This window comes from Aspergillus luchuensis, chromosome 7 (assembly GCF_016861625.1).
Source record: "Aspergillus luchuensis IFO 4308 DNA, chromosome 7, nearly complete sequence".
Classification (NCBI taxonomy): domain Eukaryota; kingdom Fungi; phylum Ascomycota; class Eurotiomycetes; order Eurotiales; family Aspergillaceae; genus Aspergillus; species Aspergillus luchuensis.
Window position 1 is genome coordinate 1,454,953 of NC_054855.1, and position 16,526 is coordinate 1,471,478.

At 43.9% G+C, this 16,526-nt stretch overlaps 3 protein-coding genes across 3 annotated transcripts; 2 read left to right on the forward strand and 1 right to left on the reverse strand.

Moving 5' to 3' along the window:
• Window positions 1-2,556: 2,556 nt before the first annotated feature.
• TRK1_2 (low affinity potassium transporter) lies at window positions 2,557-4,554 on the reverse strand (the record flags this gene model as incomplete). The annotated part of the gene is made up of 2 exons (XM_041683138.1): window positions 2,557-3,240; window positions 3,301-4,554. The coding sequence occupies 2 exons, from the start codon at window positions 4,552-4,554 to the stop codon at window positions 2,557-2,559; spliced, it is 1,938 nt and encodes a 645-aa protein (XP_041547428.1).
• A 2,476-nt stretch (window positions 4,555-7,030) lies between these two features.
• On the forward strand, window positions 7,031-8,826 carry AKAW2_70545S (carboxylic acid transport protein; the record flags this gene model as incomplete). The annotated part of the gene is made up of 5 exons (XM_041683139.1): window positions 7,031-7,587; window positions 7,641-7,771; window positions 7,827-8,005; window positions 8,069-8,417; window positions 8,513-8,826. 5 exons carry the CDS (start codon window positions 7,031-7,033, stop codon window positions 8,824-8,826), a joined length of 1,530 nt encoding a protein of 509 aa, XP_041547429.1.
• A 2,607-nt stretch (window positions 8,827-11,433) lies between these two features.
• On the forward strand, window positions 11,434-12,593 carry AKAW2_70546S (glycoside hydrolase family 28 protein; the record flags this gene model as incomplete). The annotated part of the gene is made up of 2 exons (XM_041683140.1): window positions 11,434-11,661; window positions 11,709-12,593. 2 exons carry the CDS (start codon window positions 11,434-11,436, stop codon window positions 12,591-12,593), a joined length of 1,113 nt encoding a protein of 370 aa, XP_041547430.1.
• Between the last annotated feature and the right edge of the window lie 3,933 nt (window positions 12,594-16,526).

Below are 16,526 nucleotides of genomic sequence, written 5' to 3' on the forward strand. Positions count from 1 at the left end.
GGGACTTTGTGGGGAGCAGCAGACTAGTCAGCAACTATCGTGGCTAGTGGGTCATGTGATACTATCAGTTGAGGATCGAGTCTGTTCATGTTTCATTAAAGAGAATACAGCTGAGAACAATAATCTCACCCCTCAATAACCAAATGATAGTAATGAACATATTTAGAAGAGACGATCGCAATTCCCTCGTACAGAATGAGTGTCTGGATCCATCCAGTTTCAGCAATCCGTCTACGATGAAAACGCCCAGCGTGTCAAGGAATGTCGCTGTGTTCCCTCAAACCATGTCTGGATCCAGCCGGTGGGGCAAAACAGGGAGGAGTGAGAAAGAGAGAATCTGACATGGCATCCAGCTCTCCCCCAAAACAGAAATACGAGAGGGATGGGACCTGACGGAGATCTCCTACCAAGTGCCTGATTCAGCCTGTCTGCAGTTGAACTAGTTAACTGCTCGAGGCTTGCTCGTGAAGGTTAAGTTAATCAGTCAAGCTTACTCAACCCAGGAAGGACAATGAATGTTAACCACATCAACCACCCCTCTGGACTCGTTTTCTTCACACCCGCAACCACTGCCTCGGGGCGACCGGGAGGGCGCTACCGCTGTCATGGCTTCAGGCTGCCAGCGCCCATACTTGGTCCCTACCTGTATAGCAACACCGGAACTTTGTTTACTGCCACACCCTCGCTCCAGCAAAGGACTGTGCAGACGGGGAGTCCAATGACAGGAGTCCACATCATTGCTTGACTCGCTCGTATCAACCTGGCCTTGCAAACAATGATCTTGACATTCATATTGGCCACACTGACATCTCCATCATCATCATCACCACCATCATCATCATGATAATACAGGCGGTCTGATCCGCCACGACCGTTGATTCTAGAACAAACACATATCATTTTCCTATTCACGCTCAGATACTATCTCTCGATGATGATCAACACACAATAGAAGAGAGAGAGAGCCAGGTCTGGATTGATCCTGATTGACGTCACGACATCAGATCCCTGCAAATCCAACAAACATTACGAAGCAGAAAGTGTTGACCTCATATCCCGACCACTTCACCTAATTCTCCCCCAGATTTATCATCCATCACCTAACCATCCCCAAACAGCAGCAGCAGCAGCAGCAGCAGCAGCAGTGGTCCTCGTATCCCTACGGGGTCCCCATTTTCGAAACACTATCTTGATTTGAAACTATATTAACCACAACCTTAACTTCTGACAAAACTGACAGAAGCATTAATAATCACTCACTTCCCCCTCTACATCCATGGTAATACACACCACTGCAAACCTACTCACCTACTTACCCCATAACTGGAATAATAGTAACTGAAGTATATCGGACATAACCCAACTCCATCCCGTAAATTCCTAATCCCTATCTCCCCAGCACAACCAACCCACTTACCCGAAGGGTGTCAGTGTCAGAAGAACGGGATATCGGCGATTCGCACTCCCAACCTCCGACCGACACGCAGCAACAGGCAAAGGATATGCCGGAACCGGCAAACCAAAACCACCAGCCCCGTGATCTGACCCATGGTTTAAAACCACCCCTAATATCCACTAATCAATCAGAAATGAGAAAACCTCATGTGAAGAATGAATCACTCGGATACTCGGAATTAAAATTAAATCTTTTTCTTTTTCTCTTCAGCCTTCAGCCTTCAGCCTTGTAGTCGGGTCGGGATCTTTACCTAATACTTTCCTTTTCTTTTTTTTCTGCCGGTTTTATTTTTCTTTCTCACTTTGGATTTGGGTTCCCAGGATCTGGGAATTTTGATTAGTAGAGATGACTTTTTCTACGGAGTTGATCTCTCGGGCCGAGGGTGGGCTTTGGTATGGATTTTACTTGCTGATTGAGTGATTAGCTACATACCTCGTGATGAAGTGATGATTGAGGCTTGATACTAGATGAGTCACTGGCTTTCTTTCTTTCTCTCTTTCTATCCTTTGGGTTCCGGTTTTCGCGTGGTAGGCTAGATACCTACTCCGTAGATAGCGGGGATAATGTGCGATTATCGTCGATAGTAGTACGTACACACTATGCATCTCAATTTGATGTTGTTGGCGGTGTTTAAGGGACTTACTTGCGCGTGACAGTCAGAACGGAGTGGGTAAGGCGGGTGGGTAGGTGGCGATGTTTAAGGGTCTTGAGTTACATAAGAAGTAATTACTTGGATGGATGGAGGCATGCATGCATAATAAATTGTGAATGGTTTAATGTATTATCCTTGAGCAAGCAGTGGTAATGCACAGCACATTTAATGCCTCACATGTATGGGTTTCGCTATTAAGGTGGGCTCTTGCCACCCAGCGGAGTTGGGGATTGGATCCCCGGTGCTGCCGAGGAACATAGATAGCAATATTAGCGGTGTTAGACTGTTAGTGCTATATTGTGGAGATATTGTCGCTCCGATCGATAGAGATTATGCAGGGAAGGCTTATGTTATGACATGCAATGCATTCCTGCATTTCATACTTGAACTATGATGGACATGGATATATGCCAGGAGGCAGTTATGCTCATACATGCTGAATAACCTGTCAATCATGTGTAAACAAGTTCCCCAGGTCGGAGCTCTTCTTCCTGATCCACCGTTTCCACCACCACTCTGGCCTCCGTCCCTGCTCGTCGGGCTCCACTAAATCACATGGCAACAGTATCGCATGATCGAGCGCATGTGGTAAACCACGATGGCGCCCACGCACCTGCATCGCAATGACAATCACCTTGGACAAGCCATTGAATTCCCGACACAGACTCGTCTCCGTACCAGGGTATCCCATGGATAATCCCACGGTACCGTATGCAGACACAATCTCAAACAGGATCGGGAAGAGCGAGAACGCAATGTCCGTTCGATTTTCCTGCAGACGTTTCCCTTCGGCGACGGCAACGAAGAAGAATCCTAGCATGACAAACCACAAATCGAATCCCAGCTGACGTTGGATATGAGCGCCTAGGGAGTCGGATTGGTGCGGCTTGTCATGCTCGTCGTACTCTTCGTTGTAGATGCCGAGGCTGCGTTCTTCATAGACGTTGGTTTTACGCATGGCGATCGCGATGGGGAATGCGGAGATGTACATCATCCCTACGAAGGAAACTTGCACGGCGGGGTGGAGAGTACCTAATGAGGCAATGGTGAAGCCGGCGGTACGGGTAGAGGCGATTTGGAATAGCCCGTTCACGAGGCGGAGGCCGGCTGATATGGGGCTGGGATGAGGGAACTGATGAGGTCATGAGTAAACTGGTTCAGGTGAGGCCTTTGTTCTTCTGGGTCAACTCACCTCTTGGAGGGTGTAGAAGATGATCAGATCTATAGCATTGATGAGCAGGAGGACTGCGGCTAGTCGCCAGGTCTCAGTGCTAGGAAAGAGCAATGTGAAGCACCGTCGCGGATGGTCCAGAAGAAATTGGAGCTCATCGTCGAGGGGGCTGCCATATGTGGTGAACTGCGATAGTGTCCATATGATGAAGCGGAGCATGCATGGGAACCCGGTATTCCCCAGCACGATGAGAAAGGTCATCACCAGTAGCGGGAACACCGCAGTATTGAACGACCCCATTGAGTTTGGGGTCAGAGTGAATCCCAGGTCATTGAAGGCCGAGCCAGCGGTGAAAATAGCCCACCAAGGCCGGCTGAGGCCATTGTCTGCAAGGATCTGACCATAGTGCTTATTTGGTAGGATCCACACCAGAAAGAGCAAGGCTCCCAGCAGGTGAATGACCACATAATAGCAAACAAGGATGATAAACAACGTCTTCAAGGCTCGATACTCGATACCTCCAAGCTCCTCCTTTTGCGCTTCATTCCAATCGGAATAGCTGGCAATCGACGACTGCCACATCAACGAGGGCAGCGGCGGCATGTCATTCTGCATCTCGGAGAATGATCGCCGCCGCTGTGGACTATCGATCTCAGGAAAGGAGCGACGCGACCAGGTACCAGAGTATGTCCGTCGACGTTGTTTTACCTCGTGCTCGGCGTCCGTCTCACAAAAGGTGATGTGCGGGCTCATGGAGCCGGTTGCGCCATACCTCCTGCCCCCTGGAGACTCGCTCGGCGAGGCAGTCAAGCTCTCCTCGGTGACTGTTGAAAGTAAAGGCGTGTCCTCCGCTGGCCTTTCGCGCGAGAATGATCGAGAAGGCCCATTCTCTACATCGGCAAGCCTTTGGTTCAGGGTATTCCGCTGTGCGCGGCACATCATCTTTGCCTCATTGATGGCTCTCTTGAAACGTTTCCGGAACCAATACAGACGGATCACCACGAGCAGCGAGTGGACAAAGATGACATTGGTGACCATTGACACCACCAACAAGGTGACCTGTTGAACCACATGGAGGCGATTGAGATCTACCGTGTTGAGGCCGGTCTGTGTAGCTGCGCCGGAGGCGAGAAGCAAGGCATCGACGTAGGATATTCCTCCGGCGCAGTAGAGAATAAGCGACGATAGTAGAGCCCAGGAGATGATGTAGATGTAGTGGTGACAGCGGCGTAGGGGTGACTTGGGATTGTCGACCACGGACTCGCGTGGGGGCATGCGTGAGATGCCTCAGTCGGTCGGGGTAGCTCTTGAGGTAAAACGGCTGAGAAGGAGAACAACTGAAAATGGTCTGGTCGGCAGAGTCTCGATTGTTGATTGAAATAAATAGTCCGAGATCGGCTCCTTGCGTGTTGAAAGGAGAATGGCTATTGGAAGCCGACAAATGCCTCAACGAGCTGCATCACAAGAGTGAGTTGGGCTGGCTTGACTGATCGCCCGGTGAATATGTCAGTATCGTCACTGGGAACACAAAAAAGATATATACGGGTTGATGACCCACCATTTATTGCCAATTAATCGGGAAGAAACATGTTTGGTTGGGGCAGTGCCCATTTCCGAGACAGCAAGAGGAGTTGCACTGCAGATGGCAAAGACCCAAGTTGTGGACGACAATAATCGCTCATACTGACCTCCTTGATTTGCTCAACTTGACACTCTCTTCCCCTCCAGCCACTGACGCACGGTCCATAGTTTGATCAACTCTAACGCGTTCATTACTACTAGGGCTGGCTTCAACCCTTGCAGGACTCAGGAACAGGATTCTGACTGTTTTGCCGGCATTAGCTTGACAAATAATCGGCTTCATCATATGTGTTCGATAGAATATCCTAGACCGTACCTGAGACGTTCATCAATTGACTTACAAATTCTCATGAGAATATCCCCGACCGTGAGTTTCGGGCTCAAAACTCTACACAATCCAGTGATGTGCAGCATGGGCATGTCTGATGAAGACGCACGCAGTAATCAAACGACACCCAGAAAAAGTTGGTGAGTAAGGATAACAGCTGGACTCTCCCTGACCTTGGCGGTCACTGCCAGCAGCCTAGGGCATAGGAAACTGAGTATGTTGTTGGCAGACAATTGCCAGTGCAGCCGGGGCTTATCTGCTGTTCATGCAACACCAAAAGCGACATGGTCGCCATCGCTGGGAGGGCCCCGGCGAGACGAGAACCCCAGATCAGCCTGCGCAGGAAGGTGAGGCTAATCTCTGCTCGAAGAGGTTCTCTCTTTAAAGGAGAATCCCCATCGAGAGGGCTTTTAGGATCCCTCTTTAGGCTCTCTCGCCAGTCCCAGAACCACACTGGCTGCCAGATCGCTTTCAATCATCACCGTGGAGTAAAGGCAGGCGGCAATGATCAGAGCCATTGCTACTATGGCAATAAGCACCATATTTCGGTAAAGAATGCATGCTGAATTCTTCAGAAAATTCAATAAAAAGAAGTGTAGACTGAGGATGATATTGATGTTAGGTCAAAGGACAATGGAAGAAAAAGATCGACTGTTATGATCTATGAAAAGTTAACAGCCAAATGTCAATCTATAACGGAAGCTGAGTATGGAAAGAAGGAAGGCCATTCTAGTGATCTTGTCCCCAGAGACATACACTGTTTCCGAAGATGGCAACATATGAACAACAAGAGCAAGAATGATGATATCAATCAAGTCCAACTTGCAAAGGAAAAGGTGATCGGCTCTCTTTCTTTGTTCTGCCCTCCCGAGTTGTCCCGGACGCCTTCTAGCTTCTCTCTCCTTTCGCAACCTTCATGCGCAAATGATTCGCCAAAACGGATATTTGGGTTGTACAATGTCAAAGCGCTAAAAGGTGGACCAAAAGAAAACGATATATTGTGTCTGTCTGGATAGCGGACGGAGGGATATATGTCCCAGCATATAACCCCCACAGCGGATGAGTCGCGCCTCCCTGCTCGTGCGCTTGAAGGTTTGCCAAGGGTGTCGCTGTTGCCGATAGGTTAGATTACTCGAAATTGGTGCTGTAGTATTTTCGTGGCAAAAGACTGAAATTGACTCACTGTGACACAGGTCCGCATTAGATATCCGGCCAGCAACGCGTCTGCTCTAGCCATTGAAGCTGCCTCATCTAATATCCTCACGAAAGGCGAAAAACATTTCCAGTACTTCCAGTAGCCATGTCTGCTCCAGATAGAGGAACAGCTCTAAACAATCGCCTGCCCAGCCCGCATGGCCATCTTCACCGAGCAGACCCTTGCCTGCACCCGTGTCACAGGACCGCCATCACCGCCACTGTTAATGGCAGTAGGACAAACCCCTCTCTGTTGGCCTTGGCATAAACCTTTTCCTTCACTCCCAACATCTCACGATAGGGTCGGAACTACTAGTGATGTTGAGCGGGCCCCATGTCGCGTGGCTGGCACATTTGCTGGCGCATGGACGAGAGCATGCCGCCCAACTGCTTGGCGCAACCTTGGCCCGCCCAATCCCCAGATTGCTCGCGGGGAAGAACGGACGAAAATCTGGGGAATATGCGGAGATTGATCCCACCGCATGATGTGGGGTGCTGGGTGGGAATTCACTTGACACGGTGACAGTGAATGCAGCAGAGTTATAAAGAGAGGGGGGTAGATGCATTGAGGAGCGCATGCATCAGCGTATGCATCTTCCCTTTTCCTTACAAGAATTCAGAGCAGTATAAAGCCCAAAGCGAGCAAAAATGAGCACTGCAAATGAACCAGCAGAACCTCCTGCCGATGGTATCCTGGCTACTGCCAAACAGGCGTGGGGGGATCTGTTCAAATGGAAGCAGCGAGTTGTGGTGACCAACGAGCATGGTGAGACACACACAGAATGGCAAGCCCCAGATCGTCTTCAGAACCCCATCAGTATGATGCTACAGCTGAGTGCCCGGGATTGGCTGTTTTTCATCGTTGGTCTCATTGCATGGACTGCGGATGCCTTTGACTTTCACGCTTTGTCAATCCAGACTGTGAAGCTCTCCAAGTACTATGGTCGCTCCAAAACAGATGTGACCACAGCCATTACTCTCACTTTGCTCTTGAGAAGCGTGGGAGCTGCATTCTTCGGTCTTGCCGGTGATAAGTTTGGACGCAAATGGCCAATGGTCCTCAATATGATTGTTCTCGGCGTGCTCCAGATCGCCACTATCTACAGCCACACTTTCCAGCAATTCCTGGCAGTTCGCAGCCTCTTCGGTTTGTTCATGGGAGGTGTGTATGGTAACGCAATCGCCATGGCTTTGGAACATTGCCCGTAAGTGTGATACACTGAGAACATACCCTACTCACCTCACTAACAACCTCTAGTGTCAGCGCTCGCGGTCTCATGTCCGGCATTCTTCAGCAAGGATACTCCCTCGGATACGTCTTAGCAGCATGTGCCAATCTCGGCGTGGGCGGCGCGACAGATAGCTGGAAGACGGTCTTCTGGATTGCAGGTTAGTTATATATCGATAAAACCTAACTTCATGAGTGACTCTAACCACATCCCAGCCGGCATTTCCCTCGGCGTCGGCGTCATCCGCATCTTTTTCCCCGAATCGAAGCAATTCATCGAAGCTAAGAAAGCAGGCAGAGTTTCCTCCGACCCTGGGGCCTTCTGGCGCGAAACCAAACAAATGCTTGCCCAAGAATGGAAGATGTGTGTCTACTGCGTCATCCTCATGACCTGGGTATGTCCCTAGCCCCAATGCCTAAACCAACAAAGCTAACACCTCACCCCATCCCCCTAACAGTTCAACTACTACTCACACACCTCCCAAGACTCCTACACAACATTCATGCTCACACAAAAAGACCTGAACAATGCCGCCGCCTCCCGTGCCTCTATCCTCATGAAAACTGGCGCCTGCGTCGGTGGCACCATCATCGGCTATCTCTCTCAGTTCTTCGGTCGCCGTCGCGCGATCATCGTCTCTGCCATCATATCCGGCATTTTGATCCCGGCCTGGATCCTACCTGAAGGCGAGCGCGCCCTCAGCGTGACGGGCTTCTTTATCCAATTCTTCATTCAGGGCGCGTGGGGCGTGATCCCGATCCATCTCAACGAGCTGTCGCCTCCTGCTTTCCGGTCTTCATTTCCTGGTTTGTTTCGCTGTCTCTATCACTTTCCTATCGATAGCGGCAGACTTATTCCACTATCCTAATTGGAGTTGCTAACACATTCTGAACCGTTATAGGAATAACTTACCAAGTCGGAAACATGATCTCCTCTCCCTCCGCGCAGATCGTCAACGCAATTGCTGAAAAGACCTTCGTGACTTCTTCATCGGGGAAGCCTGCTCCGGCGTACGGACCCGTCATGGGCGTCGCTACGGCTATAATTGCGACGGGCATTGCCGTTACTACTGCGTTTGGACCCGAGAAGCGTGGCCGTCGCTTTGAGACGGCTGTTGCGGGGGCACAGGATGCTGATGCGGCGACACTGCAGAAGGAGGTGAAGCTTGAGGAAGGGCTGAAGGGGGATATTGAGGAGAAGGTTGGGAAGGTTTAGGTTGTGATGCAATGTGTTGGGTGGGTGGGTGGATGCTGGGGCGGTGGTGGTTGGTTCTTCTATGCATAGAAATGGACTACTTTAGTTGACTGCCTTTGATTGCTTGAGAAGTAAGAAACTACCATTACAGACACTGTGCACTAGTTGTATAACCATCGTGGCAGAGGGTATGAGGAGCTACAAATAGAGAACCGTTGAGTCAGAAAGACATTATTTTATGGGTTCTTCAAGAACTATGGCGGCTTGGACATCAGGTTGTCTGCTGCTGACAACTATGAGGGTTGTTGCAGCCGCTGAGCTGGCCAGTTCAATCTGCACATAGAGACAGTATCTCTGTAACTCAACGATGTGGCATTGGGATTACCGCACCGTCTCAAATTGAAGCGGTTTCCGAGAGACTCTCAACAGGTGTTTAAAAGATTTCGGCTCACATCGGTAGCGCAAATCCTTTCTTCACCGGCCAAAGTGGAGAAAGAAAACAGAGGAAGAAAAAGAGTTATAACAAGGTAGAAGGATGTATGCAAAAGAGACAAAAAGCACGATGATCTCTGTCCGTCACATGACCACTGCTGCAGCAGATGGACTACTGCCATTTCTTATTCTGACATCACAGACGACCGAAAGACGACCAACAAAAACAATACGCAGAAACCCAATATCAAATCCATCTGTACCACAATTGAGCCTGAAAGAAGGTAACTTTGTGATGTCCCTTGAATGCCTCCCTAAGACCCACTGAACGCAAAGGGGCAGCTGCTATGCCCCTCATATTTGCGACAAGCTTCATCATATAGACAAGCCTGCATTCAAGTACTATATAGCTCGTTCAGGAGCCTATAGGAGCCCTGCGGATTTTATCAGTGGGTGTCAACAACATCCTGGCTCCGCTATTTCACTTCGACTCCTCTCTGATCCACTTCTCAAAGGGACTGGTCTCTATCCCGAACCCACCAGGCATGACGATGGATATACGTTGTGCCGGATTGCGCCATTCCATCCTACGGGGCAGAAAGGGCCCTTTCCTGCTGAAGGGTTCCGAATTTTACGCGGATGCCGAAAGCCCTACAGCGATGGGGCGATTAGACGATAGCAAATATTCCAATGACTCGGGATGCCGTTTGAGCAATTACTGCAAGCTGCTTTCTAATTGGAGGCTACTACAACTGGCCACTCTGGAATACTTGCGATTTACCAAACGAATCCATTTCTGATGCAGATTAACAGTGGTACCTGCTATAATCCTGAAGCACTATAGGACCTGCATGCCTTGCTTGAGAGCAGTGCTCGTTACGAGGCCATACATACGAATGACATGCCAATATTGCTTCGGCCAAGGTCTAGGCTTAGTCCAGACCTGAAAGGGGCATATGGACCAAGCCTGTTCTTTGATGTGGGTTTAGCTGAGACTGCTAACTAAGATAGACCCAAGATTTCAGGCATCTCTAGAAGAAAGGGAAAGCTTGTGCTCTGTTTCTCCGTTCATTAGTTGTATGGCCGTTGCCTTGGTCATGCCGCTCTCAATGTGGGCGCTAATGCACTCCCCGGTTGGCTCTGTAACGCCGGACCCTGCAACCTGGACACCTGCATTCCTCCTGCCTCTGGATTTGCCGAGATGAGCTTGACTTAATTGCCCAAAACCCCTGATGATGCCGACTGGCGACGCCGGGTGGGGAATGGCATGCCCCATACCGACGTAATGGGAATTGATCAGCATTTCAACATCGCTATGCACGCTGCTAATATGAACTTCGTTTGGAAGATTTGAAGAATTCTGGGACTAGTCTCCGCCGTTCTCCGTATTCTTGACGCCAGAAAGGGGCACTGAGATTGGTGGTGTTTCAATCCTCCGTGTGCGCTCCCTATGGTGCGAAGATCCCGAACGGTGTGACTCGGCCTCGTTAACTCCTTTGGGTGGAGTGGACCTCATCTCATCGGCACAATCGGATCGCGGACCATGGGCCCCTGGTTCGTAGGTGCAACAGAGTTGATCATAGGTTAAGACATGTGTTTCTGTCATACAAGGGAAGGAGATGAAAATCACCCGCGAGTAAATCCGAAGATCAACAACTGTAAGAACATCAACTGCCGAAAAGGGGCTTGATGTCTCTGAGACGGGTGGCTGAAGCATAATCAGATTTGCTGGGTGCGATGTTATCGGGACGCTCCGCGATAGGCTCGGGCCCACGTTTAAAGCCAAGTTCGATTAAGAAATGCCGCGTCAACCCATTCATTTAGTGCCCTTCTAGCCTTGATGGGTCGTTAGAGATTGATGGCTCCCGGGTGCCACCCATTCACAACCCATGCAGGCAGCATTAGACCGATCCTTCGCGTTATGAGAGCTTCTCTCACGGCGTGTTACCGAAGTTTTGCCTGACCCAGCTAGGTCTAATGCATGCATCGATATTGGATAAGTCGCAATGAAGGAAGCTTGCTTCCAGGGTATATAAGACCCAGCTCATCGCCGGATTTGCAGCTTCCTTTGTTCTTCAGCGCAAGCCAATCATTCATTCATTCCTTCTCTCGTTTGCACTTGTCTCTGTTCTGTAGATCAGAACTGCCCAGTCTTTCATTTACTCTGTTGATCAGATAACCATCCAACTCGCAACCATGCCTTCTGCCAAGCCTTTGTTCTGCCTCGCGACCCTGGCCGGTGCCGCTCTGGCTGCTCCTGCGCCTTCCCGCGCCACCGACTTCAACAAGCGGTCCACCTGCACCTTCACTGATGCTGCCACCGCCTCCGAGAGCAAGACCTCCTGCTCCGACATCGTCCTCAAGGACATCACCGTCCCTGCCGGTGAGACCCTTAACTTGAAGGACCTCAACGATGGCACCACCGTAAGCCTCTCCCGGCCCTAGCGTCAGCCCCGTTCTAACGACTCCAGGTCACCTTTGAGGGAACCACCACCTGGGAGTACGAGGAGTGGGACGGACCCCTCCTCCGTATCTCCGGTAAGGACATCACCGTTACCCAGTCCTCCGACGCCGTCCTCAACGGCAACGGTGCTAAGTGGTGGGACGGTGAGGGAACCAACGGCGGCAAGACCAAGCCCAAGTTCTTCTACGCCCATGACCTCGATGACTCCAAGATCTCCGGTCTCTACATCAAGAACACCCCTGTCCAGGCCATCTCCGTCGAGTCGGACAACCTCGTGATCGAGGACGTCACCATCGACAACAGCGACGGTGATTCCGAGGGCGGCCACAACACCGACGGTTTCGACATCAGCGAGAGTACCTACATCACCATCACCGGCGCCACCGTCAAGAACCAGGACGACTGCGTCGCCATCAACTCCGGCGAGAACATCTACTTCTCCGGCGGTACCTGCTCCGGCGGTCACGGTCTGTCCATCGGCTCCGTTGGTGGCCGCGACGACAACACCGTCAAGAACGTCACCTTCATCGACTCGACTGTCTCTGACTCCGAGAACGGTGTTCGCATCAAGACCGTTTATGATGCTACCGGTACCGTCGAGGACATCACCTACTCCAACATCCAGCTCTCCGGCATCTCCGACTACGGTATTGTCATCGAGCAGGACTACGAGAACGGTGACCCTACCGGTACCCCCTCCAACGGTGTTACCATCTCCGATGTTACCCTCGAGGATATCACTGGCTCGGTTGACTCCGACGCTGTTGAGATCTACATCCTTTGCGGTGACGGCAGCTGCACTGACTGGACCATGTCCGGCATTGACATCACCGGCGGTGAGACCAGCAGCGATTGCGAGAATGTTCCCTCTGGCGCTTCCTGCAGTCAGTAAGGGGCTTGCCTTCCTTTCTCTTAACTGAAAGAAAGTTTGAAGAGCTGTGGTGCGCTCTGTACACTTCAGATAATTGCTAATCTTCTTTCATTCTGCCGTCACACAGTCGTGCATTTATAATATAAAAACCATTGGCTGTACACTCTGGAGCAAAGCATAGCACACATTGTAGAAGTAGTAGTAGATTCTTACTTCATTCCTAAAGGCGTTTCTAATAACCAAGCAAATTGTATAGAGCACCTTTTAAAGGAAGATATACCTTTTCTTGCCATACTAGCTTCACCATATTTAGATCCAAACCTATACCTGCAGCGCAGCCCTGCATATCACGAACATACACCACGCCACTCTCCTCTTCTGTCCTTGATACTAATCACCAGCAACTATATAAACCCCTCCCATTATAGAACAAGTACATACGACCACAGGGTGTGGAAAACAGGGCTTCCCGTCCGCTCAGCCGTACTTAAGCCACACGCCGGGAGGTTAGTAGTTGGGTGGGTGACCACCAGCAAATCCCTTCTATTATATATCAGTATTCACCCTTTTTTTATGATTTATTGGGCTTAGTTCCTGTACTGCTTTTTCTTTATCCTGTTCATCCTCCTTTACCTGAATACTCAGCCTTCCCGCCTGAACTCTAATAAACCTTATCCAAATATCCCGCTTTGATTTATAAAGCTGACGTGGCAGTTTCTCCTAATATATTATGTAAGTTAACGGGAAGAATTAACTATATCTTAAATATATAAGTTATAGAATGAAATTAGCTAGAAACCACTTACTATTTTTTTATTCATGATCTTACTTTTTGGGGAAAAACTAATAAATATACTTTAATATTAAAATTCAAAGCTGGCTGAAGAAGTTTTCTGAATATCTTTCTCTATTAATTCTATATAAATAACTCATGGACTAAATTATATGACTTTATATACCAGAATTTTATATTTACTAGACTTATCAGCATCCCTGATATATTACAGTTAGAGTTGTTACTGCTATCATCCTTTTATATTCTTTAATTATTTTTCAAACTCTAATGCCAAGCATGTTAGTCTATTATAGGAAAGAATCCGGATTAATATATTTTTATAATACAGTACTGTATAGTACTTCTGTATTATATTACTAAAGCTTATATATTTTATATATATATATTATACAGACATAATTTTAATTATAATTAAAGTTATTACTGCTATCACCTCTTCTAATATTTTTTAATTATATTTTAAACTTCCATACCAAGTGCACTAGTTTATATATAAAAAATAACTGTAATATTAATATTCCAGAAATTTTAATTATACTGTATTGAACAGTAAGATTATAAAAATAATATATTAAGTTTATATTAATAATTTATAGTAGCTGGAAGCTTCTACACTGTAAATATATTAAATATAATAAAATATATATCTTGCATCTCCTGCAAACTATTAATATTTCTTTTATTTATATTAAGCTATAGTTTAATCCTTTTTAATCTTACTAAGTTAACTAAGACGGGTAGGGCTATAATACTATATTTATCTTAATTTATTATTTATAAATCTAATTATTTTATTAGTTTTATTAATTATATCTTTTTTCTCACGGATACTCTTACTAGAATACTTATATAATATAAGTTAATATATAATAATTCTAATACTAGGCTTCTCAGTGGCATCTACTATTTTAAAAAGATAATATTTAATTCTTATTATAATAATAATACTTCTCAGCTTCAGCTACTTAATCTATAAATATAAACTTTATTATATACTCTCACCCCTGGTAACTTTGGTAGAGATTATATATTATTTATATTTTATCTATTACTTGAATATATACTTAATAAATCTTATACTTTCTTATATTAATCCCAGCCTAATTATCTGGATTTTTTCTAGGAGCTTAAAGAAAAGATTATAAGGTAATATAAAAAAAAATCTTATATTTATTATATTATTAAATAAAAGATAACTCTGAATAACTGAATTATATTAAAGAATATTAAACAGAATTTAGCTATAATATCTAATTTATACTGGGTAAAAATAATACAGGATACTGAAAATATTATATATTAAAAAATATATTATAACTAATATATAAAATTAGATAATATTATAGTTAGAATATCTGTAAATAAATATGAACAATCTGATTTAAATAAATATTTTAATAATACTAATATTAATTAGAAATCTATAGAAAAATAGTTCTTAATATAGGGAAATCTGTTTTATATTAGTAAAAAGCTTAAATTTTTTATATTTATAAATTATATAGAGAATAGTAGCCCTCCTCTTTCACAGAATATAGATAAGAAAGAAAAATTATTAGTAACTAGAAGAATATTTATAGAATAAAATATCTAGATTAATACTGAACAGGCTTCTGGATAATATTTATATTAATAAAAAATATATTAAATAATATATTATCCTGGGCTATCCTGCTATTATAAAAAGTAATATTACTGGCTAGATTTTATTAGAAAAAAGTATTATAAATTTAGAATATATTATTTAAGGAGACTTATTAAATATATTAAGAATAGAGATATCTTAGATATATATAATAATATTTTTAATAATATTTATAAATAATTCTATATAGAAGAGATACTGTAGTTTAAAAAATAAAAAAATCTAAAGCATTTTGTAAGTGGATTAATTTATTTATTAATTAATATTAATATTCTTCCTATATAATTATTATAAAGTTTAACAGATAGATTTATTACAGCTGAACAGTTAAGCTTAAGTCTTAACTATATTAATTTTATTAATATTCCTAGATTCTTAGATAATACAGTAGAGAAATATACTAATTAATACTTGTTATATATTAACCATGAAATTTATAAAAACTATATTAAAAAAGCATATAATATGGTATTAGAAAATAGATTAAATTTTTAATAGATTTTAAAGAAAGATCCAGACTTCTTTATCAAGTAAAGGATAATAATTAGTATTATATATTAGTTTATTAGTAATATTAAAGATTAGATTAATTAATACAGATATAACTGAGATTAAAGTATATTAAATTAATTATATTATTCTATAGTTTAACCTGTCACTAGCCCAATTAACTACTAGAATATATATATATATTATTATAGTTATCTAAGATTTATTATATAAACTAATAATAATATAGTCTTAAATAAGACTAGCAGGTACATAAATAACTAATTTTTTAATAATTTTTAATTTAATAAGAACCTAATAATCTCCTAATTATATAACTTAAGATATATTATAGAAATATCCTTAATTAACTTTCTCTATATATTTTATATAATAAATTAAATTTATTAATAATATCTTCATATTCTTTGTATTAATACTAATTATCTTTAAAAAAAGTTCTGAATTTCTTAAAATCTTTCTTATTATTATTTTACTAAAATTAATTAGCAGCTAATCTTCTTCAGGTCTTAATTCAGTATTATAATTCTAAAAAAAATATATAAAAAGATTACAAGTTAATAATACTTATTAAGACTATATATAAGCATGTAGTAGTTAAGAATATATTTTTAATATTTTTTTTTATTAATATATAAAAATCTATGTTCACAGCCTGTTAATTTAATTAATTTTAATATTATAATTATTTTAATATTTTTTAATAATTTTACATCTTGGAGTCCAGACAAGAAGAATAAAGTAAAGAATATAATTAAAAAATTTATTAATTATATTATTAAGAATTTTCTTCTTCTGTATATATTAGCTATTAACTATTTTATTATAAAAATATTATTTAACTTAAATAATTATAGTCTGAGCTTTATCTGTTAAGACTCTGTAATTAATATTTATATTATTATCTATAATATAAATATCTATGTTCTCTAGTATATTATACTATATATTTATTTTATAAAAAAGTTACCTTGTGTATAATTACTATTATTATATAATTTCT